The sequence below is a fragment of the Ahaetulla prasina genome, chromosome 2 (genome assembly GCF_028640845.1).
Source record: "Ahaetulla prasina isolate Xishuangbanna chromosome 2, ASM2864084v1, whole genome shotgun sequence".
NCBI classification, from domain to species: domain Eukaryota; kingdom Metazoa; phylum Chordata; class Lepidosauria; order Squamata; family Colubridae; genus Ahaetulla; species Ahaetulla prasina.
The window spans coordinates 624,120-644,266 of NC_080540.1; the positions used below are offsets into that span (position 1 = coordinate 624,120).

Below are 20,147 nucleotides of genomic sequence, written 5' to 3' on the forward strand. Positions count from 1 at the left end.
TGTTCCCTTTAAAAGGTAAAGGTAAAGGTTCCCCTCGCACATACGTGCTAGTTGTTGCCGACTCTAGGGGGGCGGTGCTCATCTCCGTTTCAAAGCCGAAGAGCCAGCGCTGTCCGAAGACATCTCCGTGATCATGTGGCTGGCATGACTCAACACCAAAGGCGCACAAAACGCTGTTACCTTCCCACCAAAGGTGGTCCCTATTTTTTCTACTTGCATTTTTACGTGCTTTTGAAACTGCTAGGTTGGCAGAAGCTGGGACAAGTAACGGGAGCTCACCCTGTTACATGGCAGCACTAGGGATTCGAACCGCCGATCGATCGACAAGCTCAACGTCCTAGCCCCTGAGCCACCGCGTCCCCTAATGTTCATAATTATTTTATGTTTTATTTTATTTTATGTTATAATTTTATGTTCCTAATACATAAAATGAATACCATGTTCCTTTTAATTGTATTCATTTTATGAATTCAATTCATGCTTATTTATTTATTTATTTATTTATTTATTTATTTATTTATTTATTTCGATTTTTATACCGCCCTTCTCCCCGAGGACTCAGGGGGGTGGACTGCCAAGTAAAAATTCAATATATAAACATTAAAAAGAGGTTAAAAAGAAATATTATAATGTGGCCGAAATTTTAAAACCATTTAAAATCTTAAAACATAAATACCCCAATAAAATTTCAATCCAGTCCCGCTTGAATAAATAGGTGCGTTTTCAGCTCACGCGAAAGGTCCAAGATCAGGCAATTGACGAAACCAGGGGAAGTTCATTCCAGAGCGTAGGAGCTCCAACAGAGAAGGCCCTTCCCCTGGGGGCTGCCAGCCGACATTGCTTGGCGGACGGCACCCTGAGAAGGCCCTCTGTGTGAGCGTACGGGTCGGTGGGAGGCACAAGGTAACAGCAGGCGGTCCCGTAAGTACCCGGTCCTAAGCCATGGAGCGCTTTAAAGGTGGTAACCAAAATCTTGAAGCGCACCAAAGACCACAGGAAGCCAGTGCAAGCTGCGCATGTGAAAGGTTCAAAGGTCAGGTAATTGACGCAAACCAGGGGAAGTTCGTTCCAGAGGTAGGTGCTCCAACAGAGAAGGCCCTTCCTCCGCCAGCCAACTGCTTTGCTTGGACGGCACTCCTGAGAAGACCTCTCTGTGTGAGCGACGGGTCGGTGGGAGGCATAGGTAACACTCCATTCCTCTCTTAGCCTCCCTGATCTCCCCAAACTCTCCTCCTTCTCAGTTCCCACCATTTGGAAGACTCGGGAACCAATTCCTCCTTGTCCAGAGAGAGGGACAAGGTTAGAGTGGAGTGGAAACCCAAAGATGGGAAATGAGGGGTGTCTCACCTTCCTGGTCCTTTCCCACCTCTAAATACCTTTTAGCCTTTCCCACCTTCCTGAGGCTCAGGGCTCAAGGGAGGTAATTTGGGGTCTCAAGCCCTCTTTACCTCCTCCCCGGGAGCGATCCCCTTTCCTGCCGGTCTCTGGTGCCTGAGGAAGCCCGACCCCAGTCTTGGGTCAGGAGAGAGGAAAGGCTGCCCAGGTAGAGCAGGAGGAAAACTGGGCTGAGAGGAGGAGGGAGGAAAGGAAATGCAAGAGAGGAATAAAAGGAAGATGGGGAAGGAGGAGGAGAGGGGAAGAAGAGAGGAGGGAGGGAAGGAGAAAAGGAGGAGGAGGAGGGAGGGGAAGAACGGGGTGGGAGGGGGGGAACTCTATTTCTGACTGCCAGAAAGTCGAACATCGGCCCAACCAATGAAAATGGAACTGGAAGGCCATCGGTCTCCAGGCAGAGGAGCCAATGGCAGGTTTTAAGTAGTTGCAAGCAGAGCTGCCTTCCGCAATTGACTGAGGGGATTTTGTCAATGCCCAGGTGTTCAAGGCTGCTCCAGATGTTTTGAGATTGTCGGAATGGGCTGCCCAGAGGAAGGAAGGGGAAAGCCAAAGAGGGAAACTGCAGGTTCAAGCCCGGCCCAAGGTTGACTCAGCCTTCCATCCTTTATAAGGTAGGTAAAATGAGGACCCAGATTGTTGGGGGGGGCAATAAGTTGACTTTGTAAAAATATACAAATAGAATGAGACTATTGCCTTATACACTGTAAGCCGCCCTGAGTCTTCGGAGAAGGGCGGGATATAAATGTAAACAAAAACAAAAAAAATGGCATTTTCAGCCCTGAATCCCCAGAAGGAAAAAGAGGCATTTAAGCAAAAGTCTTTTGGCTTCTTCAGAAACTTCCGTTTTTCTTCTGAATCTCAGATTTCAGGCTTTGAAATTTGAAAAATTTTTGAAAAAAAATGGAGACTTGCATTCTCAATCAGGATCAATAAGTCACAGGGAAAATCTATGAAGTCCTGTGGAGGGGATTTGAGATCACCATGTTTCTCCCACGGAAAACTTTATGTTGCTTGCTCAAGGGGGGGTTCACCACAGAGTTTATTTATTCTTGCTCCTGGAGGTGAAACTACAAATGTTGGTTATAATCAAGTTTTGTCTTAAATTAATATTATACTTCATTTCAATAATATTTTACTTCATAATCTGTATACTGTGCTTATACTTTTAAAACCCTGTAAATAAAATGGCTTTGATTTGACACTAAAGAGTGCCTGATCTTCGGACCTGAGCTGAAACGCACCTATTTATTCAACTGGATTGAAATTTTGTATTTATGTCTTAATATTTTAAACTGTTTTAAAATTTCAGCCACATTATAATATTTCTTTAACTTCTTTTAATGTTTATATATTGAATTTTTATTTGGCTGTACACTTCCTGAGTCCTTCCGAGAAGGCGTATAAATCGAAAATAAAAAATAAATAAATTCCTTCAAATGAGTCCCTCCCCCTCCATGCTGGTCCCCCTTTTCCTCTCTTTCCCTCCATCTTTCCTCCATCAGAGCCTCCCCCAGAGAGCAGGGAGGGTCTCCACACAAGGGGTCCAAAGGGGGAGAATTTGGGTCCTTCGGCCACTTCCGGTGGGCCAGAGGACCTTGTGGGCTGCCCCACCTGGAGACTCAGCCATGGGGCGGAGGAGGAGGAGGAGGAGAGTCCCTGAGCTGCCCTGATGAAGATTTGAGGCTTGCTGCCTGCTGGATCCTGGCCAGTTCCTCAGTTCCGCTTTGGAGGAGCCCAACGCTTCAGGCTGGGGAAGCAAAGCCCAAGCGCCTCTGCAGCTGTTGGGGGCTGGAGAAAGAAACTCTGTGTGTGTTTGTGTGTCTGGGGATGGCAGAGACAACTCAGAGAAAAGCGCAATATTTGGGGGGAGGGGAAGCACGAAAGGGGCCCACAAGTTCTGCCTGGGTCAGGGGAGGGATGGATTCCCCACAGAGGCTGCCTGGATCTGGGGATACTTTGTGCAACTGGCTGTGTCCAGATACACAACTGTGGGGCAGATTCGGACTCTGCTGCCTCCTACAGCTGCAGGGGGTGGGGATCTGGCTCTGGCCTGCTGAGGCTGGTGCTGGCAGGGGGGAGTTTGACCCCTCCAGCCCCCCATCCCTGGAAAGGACCCAGGCCACCTATGGACCCACAAAGCTCTTCAAACAGAATCCGGAATTCAGGATCTGTCTAAGCTGCCTTTGCATAACTCACTGGACCCGAATCTCCCCCAAAGACTAGAAAAACCATTTTCTATGGATGTAGTGAAAGAGGAGTAGAAGAAAGAGAATGTCTGTTTTGGGGATAATTTGTGGGGGGTGGAGATTTCCAGACTGTGATGGTTAAAAGGCTTTAATCCTATATTGGTGGATACGGGATCACTGAAGTCCCCAGAATTTCTATTAAAATTCCAGGTTATTTTATAAATTATAAATTTATTCTTCGTTTGATATACTGTCCATCCATCCATCCTTCCTAAATAATATTGAAATCTTTTACAAGGAAGAAAATCCGCTCAGATCCTCTTACAAATATCGGTGGATATGGATATTTTCTTCTTCTTCTTTCGGGAAAAGGTTTCCTCCAACTCCCCTCCAGAAGGATGGAGCTGATCTCAGAGTCTGGATTCTTAGGACTTGGGAGTCCCAAGGCGGATTTCTCTCCCCGTCAAATCCCTTTTCTCTCCCGAGCCTTGCAGGCCAAAGGTGGAGTTCCCTGGCAGAGAAGAAGCGGCAGGAATGATGGAGCCGCTTCGTCCAGACGTTCCGAGCAAGAGACGCGCGTTTCAAGGAAGAGAATCGCCCTTTTCTCTTGTGAAGCCAAGAGATCCCTACGGAGATTCTCCCGTGAAGTGGGGAGGAGGCTGGGAAGAAGATCCGGGGGGGATTGGGAGGGAATCCCTGCAGATCCCCTCCGCCTCTTCCTGCATGGACTGTCAGCTGAGGGTTTTCCTGGGTTCCCTTCGGATTGGGGGGAGTCTGTGACTCCCAAGTCCTGGCTGGCTGTGGGGCTGCGCCTCCCCCCCCCCTTGTCACCCGGTGCAGCTGCTGGGGGCTCCCTCCTTCCAGACTGAGACGGGGGGGGGGACCCAGAAGGACCCCTTGAGCTCTGGATCCGCTTTGCCCTTCCGGGGTCTCGCAGGTCCAGTCTGGGCGCCCTGGGCACTGTTGGAATTAAAGGGCATCTAGTCGGCCCTCCAGGCGCTCAGAGAAAGGAGATTGAGGAGAATCATTGGGGGCGCAAAGGAAGTCCACTTTCCCTCCGGAGCTGGCATGAAACACCCCTAGAATGCAGCCCCCAAGACTGAACTTATTCCCTCCCACTTTCTCCGCTTCTCTCTGCGGGGGAACTATCTCCATCGGCGAAGTCAAGGAGGCTCTGCCCGAGACCGATGACGCTGCTGAAAGGAGAATTCCATTGGTCCTCCTACTCTTCCTGGAAACTCCCAATGAAGTGAGAAAACTCCTCCCCCCAATCCAGACCCCTGATTCCGCCTCTGGGGCTGGGAGCCTCGTCTTTCTCCTCTCCCTTTGGGGCGCTTGTGGGCAGCATCCATGGCTTTCCTGGGGTCCCCTGATGCTGCTGGTGGGGCGCTGGCCAGGATCCCAGGAAGGGGGGAGACCCTGGGAAGGCTGGGCGGGGGAGGAGGGGGCTGGGAAGGACCCCGGAGGGGGGAGGGGAGAAAACCGATGGGTCTCCAGAGCCTCCAACAACCTGGATCTCTGCGTGGTCTTCTATCCTTTCCTTCCCTCATACCCTTCCCCCCTTCCCCGATTGTAGCGGAGGTGGGGGTCGCAGCCTCTCCCGCCCCCCCTCCAGTGCCTGGGTGGGAGGGGGCTGCATGGAAAGAGGAAGGGAAGGAGAAGCGAAAGGGGGAAACTGAGGCATAGCCCTGAATCCCGGAAGGAAAAGAGGCATTTGAGCAAAATAATAATAATAATAATAATAATATTTTTTTGTATACCGCCTTCTCCCGAAGGACTCAGGCGTGAACAGGCAGATAAAATATACATACATACAATAATTAAAAACATCCTTAAAAACTAATTTAAATGCCCAAAATATTAAAAACATTCCCCATAAAATCACAGAATTTTAAAACCCATCCAATAAAAATAAGAATCAGGCTAGTCCAGCCATACGGAATAAATAAGTTTTAAGTTCAAAAAGGTCCTAAGGTCAGGTAATTGTCGAAGTCCGAGGGAAGTTCGTTCCACAGGGGAGCCCCACAGAGAAGGCCCTCCCCCTGGGGGCCGCCAGTCGACACTGTTTGGCTGACGGCACCCTGAGGAGTCCCTCTCTGTGGAAGCGTACCGGACGATGGGAGATAGAAGCCGGCAGTAGGCGGTCCCGTAGATAGCCCGGTCCTAAGCCATGGAGCGCTTTAAAGGTGGTAACCAATACCTTGAAGTCTTTTGGCTTCTTCAGAAACTTCCTTTTTTCTTGTGAATCTCAGAATTGAGGCTTTGACGGTCAGGAAAGGGGGGGGGCTTCCGTCCCTTCTGGGGAGACTCTGAATTTGGAGAGGAGACCAAGAACCCCCCAACCACCCTAATCCCCCACTGCTCCATCGGGACCAGGAGGGGGAGGGGGGAGTAGTGAGAGTAGAGGATTTGGGGGCTCTGAGTTGTTCCCCTCAATTGGCTCTCAAAAACTCCCCTTTGTGAGGGGGCTGGAGACCCCCCCCTTTGAGAGGCTCTGGGGGGGCTGCAGGGGGTCTTTTGGGGGAGGGGAAGGGGGAGAGGAAACAGGGGTGATCCAGAGGGGGGTTTCAGCAGGTTCTGAGCAGTTCTGGAGAACCGGTAGTAAAAATTCTGACTGGCCCCGCCCCCATCTAGTCTCTGCCTCCCGAGTCCCAGCTGATGGGGTGGGAATGGGGATTTTGCAGGATCCTTCCCCTGCCACGCCCACCAAGCCACGCCCATAGAACCCGTAGTAAACAAGTTGAACCCCCCCCACTGGCTGCGATTCCCGAGAATCCTCCAATCCAAAGGGAGGGAGGTGGGCTGAAGATTCTGGGGAAGGAGAAAAGTTGGGGCGACTCAGAGAAGGTGGGGGTTGAAGGACTGGGAGACCCCCGGGAGAGTCAGTCTAGATGTCCTCATTGTGCCCCCTCCCCATATCCCCCGCCCCCCAAAGGAAGAGAGAGTGGGAGGTATGTAGAAAGTTCCCTCAGCCCCTCCCCCATAGTTCCTTTTCTCCGATCCAGCTGAGTTTCTGCCTCCTTTCCCACCTCCCTCCCCCTCTTCCTCTCCTCCTTCCTCTCCTCCCCTCTTCCTCCCTCCCCTCTTCTCCCTCCCCTCTTCCTTCTCCCTCCCCTCTCCTCCTCCTCTCCCCTTTCTTCCTCCCTCTCCTCCTCTTATTTCTCTTTTCTTTATTTCTGGGATGAGAAAGTTCCCTTTCCCTCCTCCAGGGGGCGTCTTTCTCCAGTCTCTCCAAGGAAGGTCTCCAGCCACCCTCCCTTCGCACGTAGATCCCCCTTCCTCTACTGATGGCTGGGAGCGATGGGCCCTGGAGTCCCTCCTGACGCCCTTCCTCCTCCTCCTTCTTGCAGCCCATTTCTTGTACCAGTATAAGGCCGAGTGCCGCTTCCTCAACGGGACGCAGCGGGTGAGATACCTGGACCGCTACTTCTACGACCGGCAGGAATATGCCCGCTTCGACAGCGACCTCGGGGAGTTCGTGGCCGTCACGGAGTTTGGGGAGGCGGATGCGGACTATTGGAACAGAGATAAGCAGAGCCTGCAGTACGAGAAGGCCCAGGTGGATTCCTTCTGCCGGCACAACTACGGGGTGGCCCAGAGGGCGCAAGTGGTTGGCCGGAGAGGTGAGGGGGGGGATTTTGGGGGAGGGGATCCCGAGACCCCCTTTTTCCTTCCCTGGATTGATGAAGATTCTCCCGGATGAAGATTTTTCTCCTTTTTTATTCTCCTCCCTCAAATTCCTCCTCCGACCATCATTCCCATCACTCTCCCTTTTCCTCCCAAGATCCCCTCCTGCCCGGAATCTGGGATCCCTTCGATTCGATCCCTCCAAGGGATCCACTTCATTCATTCACCAACTTTAAAAGCTCCCAGAGGGATCCTGGGAGGCAGCACAGAAAAAACATCAAACCACAAAAACAGCCCATAGGCAATTTCAGATTTCAAAGGCAAAGAAGTTCAGTAGTAAACATTAATTAATAGATCAGTTAATTAACTAAAATATTAATTAAAAGGAGGATTCAGGGCTCTGAGCAGCCCCACAGCCTCCTCCTCCTCTGGCCCCCCCCAGCAAAGCCCCACTTGGACCCCTTTCCGGAAGGCCAGTAAGGGGGGGGGCTCCCTCCCCCTCTGGGGCCTTTGGGAGTTTAGGATTTAAAAAAATGGATCTTCAAAGGGAATCAGTGAAAGCGGATGGTGGTCTCCTTTCTCTGCAGGTCTTAGTTCTCTTTATTCTTTATTCTCAGTCATTTCCACTCCGGCATCTTTTAAATCCAACAAATAAGTAGGTAAGGAAGTAAAACAAATAAATATATGAAATTAAATAAATTTAAAAAAATAAAATGAAATAAATGAAAAATTAAATAAACACAATTTAAAATAAATACATAGATAATAAAATAAAATAAATAATAAACTAAAGAACAGAATAAATAAGCTACAGTAAATAATAAATAAAATAAATAAATTAAATTAAAATAATTAATAATCAATCAATCCAGATAGAATTTATAATTATGAATCAAACCCGAATCACCCAGAATCCTGGTCTGGCGTTTCCTCTGCCTTGGGCAGAAGCTGATTCAGAGACTGAGAAATTTCCTTCAGCCAATTTTGGGGGTCTGGGAGAAAAGCCCCCTTGAAACCCCCTTTTTGGTCCCAGACTCAGCTTCCCCTGCAGCCAAATCCCTTCCGTCTTCCTTCCTGGGAAGGCTCCTGATTTGGGGGGGGAGACTCCAAAAACTCCCACAAACCTTAAAACTGAATTTGGGGTCATAAGAAAGAAATCCGGCCTCCATTCAGTCCTGAAGCCTCAGATTCTTTCATTCTCTCTTCCAGATTCCTCGCAGATCGCCTAGAAATGTTGGTAATTTACATTCTCTGTGAATAATATTTTATTTATTTCTATCAACTGATGGGGTTTCAGAGGCCAAACATTGTGCAAATCAAAAATTCCAGCTGCACTTTTTGCCATTTGGCCTTTCCAGGGAAATTTTACTCCTTTGATGGAAACTGAAAAATCTTTAAATCATCTTCACTTAAGAACTGCTAAAGTCTGAGGTTCCCATTGGGAGCCCAGGAGGTTCTCCAGAAATAATCTGTTGCCATAGAATGAAATAAAATGTTTCTCCCTTAAGAGAAAAAAACCAGCCCTAAATTATTGACTATTTCAGGGGAACCGACAGAGATTTTGTTCTCCACATATTCAGTCTGGAGGCAAAACTCATTTTCACTCCTAAATTCTTCCCAGCAAAGCTAGGAGGATCATCACATCCATGTAATAGGATATTAGAATTTACTAAATAAATAAATGATATTCTCCCAAATTTGAGAGATAGTTTGAAATATTTTTACTACCAAAGAGGATGTTTCCCTGGAGATAATAATCCCCTGATTGACAATATTCAACATTGAATTATTTCTTACTATCAATTCAACATTCTTGTTGTCTGGCATATTTGACATAATTCTCATTCCAGCAATATTTAACATGGAAATTTCACTCCATGTACTAATTTTTCTGATGATTTTAATAATCCTGAAAGTGGCCCCAAAGATCCCCTGACAATTGTGTTGGTTGTGTGTCTCTCTTTGTGGTCCTCTCAGGGCCTCCTCCTCCTCCTCCTTCCTTTGAGGGTCTCTGGGAGGATTTTCCCTTCAGGAAAGGGCTCATCAACTGCCCAAAGATACCAAAACCCATGCTCCTCCTCTTCCTCCCTTCCTCTCCTCCCTCCTCCCTCCTCCTCCCTCCTCCCTCCTCCTCCCTCCCTCCTCCTTCCTTCCTTCCTTCCTTCCTTCCTTCCTTCCTTCCTTCCTTCCTTCCTTCCTCTGGTTCAGGACAGGACCAAAATCTCTGGATTTATTTGTGAAAATCTATTAAAATATTGCATCCAGTTTTGGTCGCCACGATGTAAAAAGATGTTGAGACTCTAGAAAGAGTGCAGAGAAGAGCAACAAAGATGATTAGAGTGGTGAGACTCTCCTCAAGAAGCCCTCCCTGGACCCAGCTATTTTGGGAAATTATCTGGTTCCAACCTTCGCTTTGCTTAAGGTTGTAGAGAGGCTGTATGGGGCAGCTACCCCAATACCTAGATGGAGCTGTCTATCTAGACCTGTTCCAGTCCGGCCCACCCGGATACAGCATGAGACAGCTTTGGTGCTTGGTGGATGATCTCTGGAGGCCAGGGACAAGGTTATTCCTCTGCCCTGGTCTTATTAGACCTCTCAGCGGCTTTTGATACTTCGACCATGGTATCTTGCTGCACCGTTGGGGGATTGGGAGTGGGAGACACCGTGTATCGGTGGTTCTCTCCCATCTTTCTGACCGTGAGACGGTGTTTGACAGGGGCAGAGGTCGGCGCGAGGTACCTCACTTGTGGGGTGCCGCAGGGATCCTCCGCCTCTTCTGTTCAACATCTATATGAAGCCGTGGGTGAGATCATCAGTGGCTTTGGGGTGAGATACCAGCTGTACGCTGATGATACTCAGCATTTTTCACCCCGGGCCACCCCAATGAAGCTGTTGAAGTGCTGTCCCGGTGTGTGGAAGCCGTATGGGTCTGGATGGGGAGAAACAGGCTCAAACTTAATCCCTCCAAGACGGAGTGGCTATGGATGCCGGCACCCCGATTCAGTCAGCTGCAGCCGCGGCTGACTGGTGGAGGCAGTTATTGGCCCCAAAGGATAGGGTGCGCACTTAGGTGTCCTCCTGGATGAACGGCTGTCGTTTGAACATCATTTGACGGCCGTCTCCAGGAGGGCCTTCCACCAGGTTCGCCTGGTTAGGCAGTTGCGCCCCTTCCTTGATCGGGATGCCCTGTGCACAGTCACTCATGCACTCGTTACCTCTCGCTGGATTATTGTAATGCTCTCTACATGGGGCTCCCTTGAGGTGCACTCGGAGGCTTCAGTTAGTCCAGAATGCAGCTGCGCTGGTGATAGAGGAGCTTCGCGTAGCTCCCGTAACACCGCTCCTGTGCAGACTGCACTGGCTGCCTGTGGCCTCGGTGCACTTTAAGGTTTTGGTTACTACCTTTAAAGCGCCCATGGCTTAGGGCCTGGGTACTTACGGACCGCCTGTTACCTCATGCCTCCCACCGACCCGACGCTCTCACAGAGGGACTTCTCAGGGTGCCGTCGCCAAGCAATGTCGGCTGGCGGCTCAGGGCAGATCCTTCTCTGTGGGGCTCCCACCCTCTGGAACGAACTTCCCCGGGTTTACGCCAAATACCTGACCTCCGGACCTTCCACGTGAACTGAAAACATCTCTTTATTCATGGCTGGCCTAAATTTTATGGGTTATAATTTTATTATAATTTTATTACTAATTTTAATGGGGTTTTTAGTTTTATATATTTTTAAAGTTTTTTAGGCCAATTATAAAATAAGTTTTTTATTTGTATTTTAATTGTATATTTGTACCGTTTTGTTTTATCTTGGCTGTACACCGCCCTGAGTCCTTCGGGAGAAGGGCGGTATAAAAATTCAATAAATAATAATAATAAAAAAAAGGGGACTGGAGGCTAAAACATATGAAGAACGGTTGCAGGAACTCGGTATGTCTAGTTTAATGGAAAGAAAGACTAGGGGAGACATGATAGCAGTGTTCCAATATCTCAGGAGCTGCCACAAAGAAGAGGGAGTCGGGCTGTTCTCCAAAGCACCTGAGGGTAGAACAAGAAGCAATGGGTGGAAACTGATCAAGGAAAGAAGCAACTTAGAACTAAGGAGAAATTTCCTGACAGTTAGAACAATTAATAAGTGGAACAACTTGCCTGTAGAAGTTGTGAATTCTCCAACACTGGAAATTTTAAAGAAAATGTTGGATAACCATCTGACTGAGATGGTGTAGGGTTTCCTGCCTGGGCAGGGGGTTGGACTAGAAGGCCTCCAAGGTCCCTTCCAATTCTGTTGTTATATTATATTAAAATGTTGACTTTAATAGAAATTCAAAATAATGATCCTGAATTTCATTCAGATTAATGTAATTTCTTCCTGTGAAATCCTCCATCAAAAGTATCATTTTTACTACAATGAAAATATTTCAAAGGAGAGGCCAAGAATATTGCCTCTGTTTTTCTTAGTCCCAATGTCTTTTATTTCTTTTGTTTTAAAAGAATATTCTGTGTATTTAGAGCCAATTGTTGGTCCGGCTCCAGTTTAGGGGACCTGAAATCACAGGATGTTTCTTGAGTCTCTTTGGGGGAATTTTCTTTCTGTTTTTCTTTGACTTCTGAGCTGACTTTTCCCTCCGGAGAGATCCGGGCGTCTCCTTCCCCCGAGAGCCCAAAGCTTTTCTCTGGCCGCCAAGAGAGGCTCTCAACCTTTCCTCAACTCTCCCCAGAATTAATTCAGCCTCCATTTCTCTGCTGTGATCCTGGGATCTGCCTGATCTCCTCAGCCTCCAACTGCTCCCACCTTCCCTTTCCCAAAGATCCCCTCTGGATCCATTCCACCAGTAGTGAATTCTGAACCGGTTTGCTGCTGGTTCGCTGGCTGCGCATGTCCTGTGCACGCATGTACACTGTATGTCAAGCACACATGTATGCGCAGTGTGCACAAATCATGCCCTGTGTGTACATGCGCAGTGCGCACCAAAAGGAGGCTTGGGAAAGTAAGTAAAACAGCGAGGGGGGGAGGAATCAGCTGTACTGCGCGATTTAGCTTCACTGGAAAGTAAGTTTTCCTGCTTTCTAGCAAAGGTAACCTTGCGGCACAGCTGATCGTCAGAAATACTGCTCCGAACCGGTAACTTTTTATTTTTATCGCCCGAACCGGAGTGAACCACTAGCGTTTCACCCCTGACTTAAAAGATATAATATTTTCAGGAGTAAAAGTGGATGTTGGCCTGAACTAACCAACTTGGTCTTCTGTTCTGGGCCCTCCTGTGTCTCCTTCTCCTCCTTCCCTCCAGCCAAGCCCACCGTCACCATCTCCCCCACCAAGATGGACCCCACTTCCCACAACACCATCCTCCTCTGCACCGCAATGGGCTTTTACCCCATGGAGATCGAGATCCAGTGGTTGAAGAATGGGCAGCCGGAGAAGGAGGGTGTGGCCTTTGGGGAGGAGCTCCAGAACGGAGACTGGACCTACCAGCTCCAGGTGATGCTGGAGACCCAGCCCCAGTGGGGGGACCTCTACACTTGCAAGGTGAAACACTCGAGCCTGGAGGCCCCCATCACCGTTCAGTGGGGTAAGTCCTTCCCCTCCCTCCCCTCCTGATCTGGGGACCCCTTCCTGCCCTGAAAAGGGGAGGAAAGACCCTCTCTGTGGGGAGAGGCATAATGGACCCTCCTGGGGGAAGGTGGGCCTGATCCTCCTGCTCAGGTGAGGCTCCTTCTCCTTCCCCAGAGCCCTGTTCCTCCAGCTCTGCCAGGAGCAAACTCTGGACGGGGATCATGGGGGCCGTGATAGGAGTGGCCTTCCTGGCTGTGGGGCTCTTCTCCTACCTGAAGAGCAAGAAAGGTGAGTCTGGGGGGATGGAGGGGAGGTTGTGGGGAGGGGGCCATCTAGGGTAGGCCTCTCATCAAGCTTAGCAGGTGGCCAAGAGGAATATTTGTGGCAGCTTCTCTTGTTTGGGGGGCTATAAGTGAAGCTCACACAACTTATTATGGGCTATTGATGGGGAGGGGGACCCCCTGAATCCTCCAGCCCATGAAGGTTTCTGATTGGGTCTTTTTCTCCTTCCAGCAACTCCCATCCAATCACCTGCAGGTGAGTTTCTCCTCTTCTTCCCTCATTTCAGCCCTTCCTGCAATTTAGAGGTGGTTTTTTAAATATTGTTTTTTTTTTTCTTAAAAAGAATATGAATAAACCTGCCTGAACAATATCTCCTTGCTGTGGATATAGCAAATTTTTGGATTTTGGGCAGTGATCTGAAAAAGGATTGCAATCAAACACAAAAGCACACACAAATGCTAAAATCTGGTCCAGAATTTTTCCAAGTTTTGGGAAATTGCAGAAGGGAAGGGAAGGAGGGGGCCATTCCTTCCCATTCCCCCCTTGGGGAGGGAGCACCCCAGGTTTACATCCCCCAACCCATTTTTTAAGCCACCCACCCACCCATTCTGTTAGGCTCACTGTGGAGGGGGGTTCCCAAGGCTATTCAGGCATGGGGACAAATTCCACCCCTGTGGCTGTTTTAAAAGGGGCGGAGTTCCTTGCTACTATGCACGGTAGTAAAATTTTTTGAAACCTACCACTGATCTCAGGTATTTTCTATTATTGTGTTAGCTCGTTCTTAAACTCCATCCGTACTTGGATGGAAGGTGGAGCTAAGTCCTTGAGATGAACCTATCAACTTAATGAACTCCTTCCCTTCAAAACTTCACCGTGAACTGGACCCTCCCTCCCTCCAGTCGGAGATGATCCTTCTGGGCTCCCCATGCAGACTCCTTTGGGTTCATTAGTTGGAGGCTTGACAGGCTATTATTCCTGACCGCACTTTTCCTTCTGAGAATTCACACAATTTCTGCCCAAGTGACCCCAGGCTCCCCCCTTTGCTGCCACCCCCATTGTAGCCCCATCTTCATATGAAACATCTGCAGGGAGGGGGAGGTGGGGAAGAGAGAGGGCCTCCCCTCCTGATTAAACCCCTAATTAAGTCAATTAGAGAGAATCCCAGAATCCCCTGGAGATGAAATGGGGAGGAATCCCTGGTCCTTCCCAGCCTTTTCCTCCCTGAAATGGGCGGATTCTCCCTCTATCCGTCCCTGCCTGTCAACCTCCCCTGTGGCTTTTCTCGCCAGCGGGCTCGCCACGAAAGGGTCTGTGCAATCCCCGCGCCAGACGGAGTGAGAAATGAATAAGCAGAGTCCAATTCTCCTCGGGGTGAGCAAGCCCCGAGCTAGCTCGAAACAACCCTTTTATTAAGATTAGGGGTTAGGGGTGGGTTACAGAAGGTAAGCAGGGTGGTTACATATTAGCATATATTCAACACGTGAACACGTGACTACAAGCACATCCACAAGCCTATGATTTTGGGAGAAAGATCATGATTCTTGGGAGGAGTTTTACCATGAAGTGGTTCTTTGTTCTCTGCTTTTTGCCTACGTGGTACAGCAAACAGAAATACATCTTGAGACATCCTGACTACATACTAATAAATCTCATATAATTGTGTGTAGGAGCAAACTTCTTTTGAAGCTCTGTGAAGTTGACCTTATCAGAGAAGGAATGTTCTGTGGCTATCTCATAGGTGTTGTTACATTTACTGGCAAACATCTTTGTAACCTTGGCATCAAACAGATTTCTGCTTACATGATAACAATTAGCCAGACTTACCTATGCTGATATTTTTGCACATAAGCAATTTCTTGCTCATGCTTATATTTGCACATAAGTAATTTCATAAACAGTTTCATAAAGGGGTTCATATGGCATAATATCGCAACATCTCCTCTGTTTTTATTTTTTTTTTGTAGGACCAGACAATCAGTCGGTTTCATGGTGGTGTAAACACAGATATTAGCCATACTATCCTTGTCTATTTCTTTTTCGTCAACCAGGCAGGAATTGTTAGGTGCAGTTTGGGTGTAATCATCTTCGAGTTCTTCAATAGCCAGTAAAGATAAACTTTTAGAAATTGTTCTAACAAAAATAGGTAGAATACAAGGTAAAATTATACATCCTAATGCAATTATACCAACTACAACTATAATAGCTTATAAATCATATCAAAGTTAAGTCCGTTAGTTTTTTCTTTGAGTCCTGTACAATGTCAGATGGTCAGTATAGAAGCAGCATTCTTCCTTTAAAACCACACACAATCCACCTTCTTGGAGAAAGAAAAGGCCAAAGGAGCGATAAATGTCTCTTGTAGGAAGAAAAGAGTCAGTTGCCATCAATCTTTTGATGGTAGGGACTGATATGTCGACCAGGGCCTCAAGGTCTCACCGTTGATGTGGATGTTCGCTGCTGACAGAAATCTCAAAATACAAATCCTTACATGAATACATAAAACAAGAAAGAACCAAACTGTCTTAAAAAGTCGTTACATGTTTAAAAGACATGAGAAAGGGTCCCCTCCTCCTCCCTTTCTGGGTGAAAAAAGGCATTGTTGGAGGATTAGGGAGGGGGCCAAGGGGGAATGGATAGCTTGCATGTAGAACTGAAATAGAAACAACAAACATACAAATCTCAGTTTTGTTTTTTAACAAAGGTACTATGTGGAAGACAGAGAAAAAGACAATCAATCAATAAAGACCCAACTCCCACCCTTTTTATTTATGTGTGGAAGTTGGTCACTAACAAAACCATGCTATCAAAAACTTTCAAAAACAAACCACATTATATCTTAGCAAAATCACCATCTGTCTTACTTTGCTCATACTTTTCTAACTTCCTAAAACTTTCTCAGCACTAGTATCAAAACATCCTCTAACTCTCTCTTCACATACTGTAACCTTCCAATTTATCACATCCTATAACTTTCTAACGTATCTCTGAAATAGTTCCTAAAACAGGGCACATATTGTGCTGCTAAAAAAGAAAAAGAAACAATACAAACAGCAAATAAGGGTTTAAGCTGTTGGGTGAGTCAGTTCATGTGGAAAACCTGAGTGCATTTTCCAAAAAACAGATTTACGCTTAAAAAAATGTGTCCATACATAAGAAGATAGCCATTTGTCTGAAATGCTATAGGGTTTCCTGCCTGGGCAGGGGGTTGGACTAGAAGACCTCCAAGGGTCCCTTTCAACTCTCTTTATATATGTTAACAGGTTCAAAAATACAATGCTAGGTTTAATCAGGCAGTTTAAACCTCAAAAAGTTCCAGAAAAAGGAAAATTAAAAATTAAAAGCAAAAGCAAAATTGTATGTAGGGTTAAAAATTCATGGTTAAAAGGTAAAATCAAAAGTGTTTTCAGGATTGAAAATTAGAATCAAAATTGTTTTGTGGTTAAAAAGAAAATATATCTGCATAGTTTTTTACATAGCTTTTTACAAAAGCAATGCTTCCAAAAAGCCTAATAGTCCCTCCCGTCTCAGACAAGAAAGAAGAGAGAGGAAAAAAAAAAAATGGAGTGGGGGTGAATGGTTCTCCCCCGTAGCCCGCCCTTTTCCCTGGCACTGCAAGGAACCAAGGGGGGGTAGTTAAGATAAGCCAGCGAGGAGAGAGGGAGAGAAAAAAACTTTTAAAAATAGTGTGAGCTATCGCACCCATGGGGGAAAAGGAGGGGTGCTCTGGGGGAAGGGAGGCAGTGTCCAGTAGCTGAAAGGCAACAGGGAACTACAGCATTCTTTCTAGTTGAGGGATGGCTGAAGGGGACCGTCTTTAACCAAATACGGTCTGGTGTGTCTGGCTGGAACCCAAAGCACTCGGTCCGGCAGCTGGATGGCTGTGTAACCTCGACCCCAGGTGATGAGATCAGCAGGCCCTTTCCATGTCAGGTCAGGTAATTCGCGGTAGTATACCTGTGGTTTGGGTAGACCTGCAGATGGGGAGGGAAAATGTCGCTCTGCAGCGGTCATGGCGGTTGTCCAGTTAAGTTTAAAAATTCAACACATATAAACAACGATTCAAGGTATCTTGCACTGCTGGGAGGCCAGGGCATTTTCCCTGTTGTTTGGTGTATCGGTCAAGGGCTGTTTTAATGTCTGGTTGGCGCGTTCTACCAGAGCTTGACCTTGGCTGTTGTATGGAATTGAATTTGTGAGTAATGTTCCACCGTCGCAGAAGTCTGCAAATGCAGCACTGGTGTAGGCAGGACCATTATCTGTTTTTAGTTCTTTGGGGCATCCCAGCGATGCAAAGGTCCGAATACAATGATTGATTACATGTTTAGTGGCTTCTCCCCTTTGTGGGGTGGCCATGATGAAGCCTGAGAAGGTATCCACTGATACATGTAAGAATTTCCATGGAGCAAAGGATGGATATTGAGTAACATCCATTTGCCAAAGTTGACAGGCCACTGTTCCTCTGGGGTTGACCCCCATCGGAAGAGAGTTACCTTGGCGGCTGCAGGTAGGGCATTGATGTATTATAGCAGATGCCTCAGCAACCGTTAAACCAAATTGTTTCATGAGCGCCTTTTATTTTGATGAAAATAAGCGTGACTCTCCCAGGGAGATTGGGGAGAGAGACAGAACAGATAGTGAAGTACTAACAGAGGCAGCTGCAGCTGCAGCATCGGCCACATTATTGCCTTTTGAAGTATTCCAGGCAGAGGCTGGTGGCTTGAATGTGAAACATGAAAAGGAAAATGTCGCTCTGCAGCGGTCGCGGCGGTTGTCCAGTTAAGTTTAAAAATTCAACACATATAAACAACGATTCAAGGTATCTTGCACTGCTGGGAGGCCAGGGCATTTTCCCCTGTTGTTTGGTGTATCGGTCAAGGGCTGTTTTAATGTCTGGTTGGCGCGTTCTACCAGAGCTTGACCTTGGCTGTTGTATGGAATTCAATTTGTGAGTAATGTTCCACCGTCCAGAAGTCTGCAAATGCAGCACTGGTGTAGGCAGGACCATTATCTGTTTTTAGTTCTTTGGGGCATCCCAGCGATGCAAAGGTCCGAATACAATGATTGATTACATGTTTAGTGGCTTCTCCCCTTTGTGGGGTGGCCATGATGAAGCCTGAGAAGGTATCCACTGATACATGTAAGAATTTCCATGGAGCAAAGGATGGATATTGAGTAACATCCATTTGCCAAAGTTGACAGGCCACTGTTCCTCTGGGGTTGACCCCCATCGGAAGAGAGTTACCTTGGCGGCTGCAGGTAGGGCATTGATGTATTATAGCAGATGCCTCAGCAACCGTTAAACCAAATTGTTTCATGAGCGCCTTTTATTTTGATGAAAATAAGCGTGACTCTCCCAGGGAGATTGGGGAGAGAGACAGAACAGATAGTGAAGTACTAACAGAGGCAGCGGCAGCTGCAGCATCAACCACATTATTGCCTTTTGAAGTATTCCAGGCAGAGGCTGGTGGCTTCAAATGTGTGAAACATGAAAAGGAAGATGTCGAGCAGAAATGAGTGTTTGTAGTTTGAGAAACAAAGATAGCAGTTCTGCATCGAGGGAGACAGATATGACACATAGAGAGAGCTAATAATTTGAGTGACATATAGACTGTCTAAGATGAGATTGAAAGGTTCATCAGAAAAGTTTTGAAAAGCCAATATAGAAGCAAAGAGTTCTGCTCTCTGGGCAGATTTTTGAGGAGGAGTAATTTTAGTGTACCACTGACCACCTTTCTGCCAAGCACAGGCACCATAAGACTTGCTGCCATCAGCAAAGACAGTGAGGGCATTAGGTAGTGGTTGGGGAGAGAAGGGGGAATTCCAGGAGAAAGGAATGGTTCTTAGAAGTAGCAGTCGTGGGTCTGGGGGCGGATGGCAGGAGACTTCTCCTGGCCATTCGGCAAGTGCAAATTGCAATTCATCAGAAACAGACAACAAAGATTCCCAAATAGACAAAGAAAAAGGAACATATAAAATAGATGGTTCTATTCCAGCGAGGAGTTTACTCCTAGATCTAATCTTTGTAATGAGCAGTGCTAATTGTGTAGGCTTTGAAGTTAAAGAAGTGCGTGAAGTGTGAGGAAGATGAAACCATTCTAGGATTAGAAGTTTCTCCTCCTTTTGAACTAATGCCCCAGTGGGGAGCATTACAGTGTTGACAATGAGCATGCCAAATGGGATGTTAGGGGCAAGTCTGTCTACCCATATGTGTTTTAGGGTTAGATTGACTTGTTGCATGGCATGCGTTTGTTGATCGGTCAGTTGTATACGGTCTGATGGTTGAGAGCCTTGTGTGAGGGCTGTGAACAGTGGAGATAATTGAGCAGTGGTTAGAGCTGTGTAAGAGCGAATCCAATTCAGTGTCCCCAAGTATTGCTGTAGCTGAACTAAAGTGGGCTTGTTTGAAAGGTAGAGGGTTGGCACATTTGGGGCCGCCGCTGACCTGAGAACCGTATATCCTAAATAAGAGAAAGGGGGGTGGGATTGAATTTTTTCTGGGGCAACAGTAAGGCCACCCTTCTGAAGGGTGTGTAAGAGTTTTGGCAATTGCTGTTTGACTGTGCCTGGGGGCCCAGGCGCAGCGACAAGAATGTCATCCATATAATGATACACAAGAATGCAACGGAAGATAGAACGAAAAGCTTGGTGAATCTTCTATGAAATCAGAATACAACTCATTGGGTTTCTGGCGGATAGAAGCAAAAGAGGAGACGGATGACTTAGGGTCATCCACTTTGAGAAAGGCAGATAAGATTATGGCATTAAGTGGAGGGAACAGGGTACGGGGGGAAGCAGCTTGCAATGCAATGGTATTAACAGCACCTTCCCCTAGAAGATAGTCAGCGGTGATGCCGGCGGGAGGTTCCATGGCCACCGCCACTCTTACCCCTTGCCGCCAAACAGATTCAAAAATCAGAAATTGCGAAGAGGAAAGAAGCATAGAGGCAATATTTTTCCAATCTTCCGGAATCAATTCATGACCATTGGCCATGGAAGTAAGCAAACCCCTGGTATAAGGACTCTGAATCCCATATTCTGCCACTGCCCTTTTAAGATCTTTAACCATTTTGAAATCAAGGGGTTGATGACCTCGAATTTTTTGATTAGGATT

At 47.2% G+C, this 20,147-nt stretch overlaps 1 protein-coding gene across 1 annotated transcript; it reads left to right on the forward strand.

The window, feature by feature from the left end:
• Positions 1 to 6,759: 6,759 nt before the first annotated feature.
• On the forward strand, positions 6,760 to 15,942 carry LOC131193612 (H-2 class II histocompatibility antigen, E-S beta chain-like). The gene is made up of 5 exons (XM_058173997.1): positions 6,760 to 7,201; positions 12,489 to 12,770; positions 12,929 to 13,042; positions 13,268 to 13,291; positions 15,001 to 15,942. Exons 1-5 carry the CDS (start codon positions 6,760 to 6,762, stop codon positions 15,045 to 15,047), a joined length of 909 nt encoding a protein of 302 aa, XP_058029980.1. The 3' UTR covers positions 15,048 to 15,942.
• The last annotated feature ends 4,205 nt before the right edge of the window (positions 15,943 to 20,147 follow it).

Excerpts from the sequence above, each read along its gene's own strand:
- LOC131193612 (XM_058173997.1), top strand. The coding sequence starts at position 6,760 with ATGAGAAAGTTCCCTTTCCCTCCTCCAGGGGGCGTCTTTCTCCAGTCT. Across the intron at positions 7,202-12,488 it reads GCAAGTGGTTGGCCGGAGAG|CCAAGCCCACCGTCACCATC; the intron begins GTGAGGGGGGGG and ends CCTTCCCTCCAG. Across the intron at positions 12,771-12,928 it reads CCCCATCACCGTTCAGTGGG|AGCCCTGTTCCTCCAGCTCT; the intron begins GTAAGTCCTTCC and ends CTCCTTCCCCAG.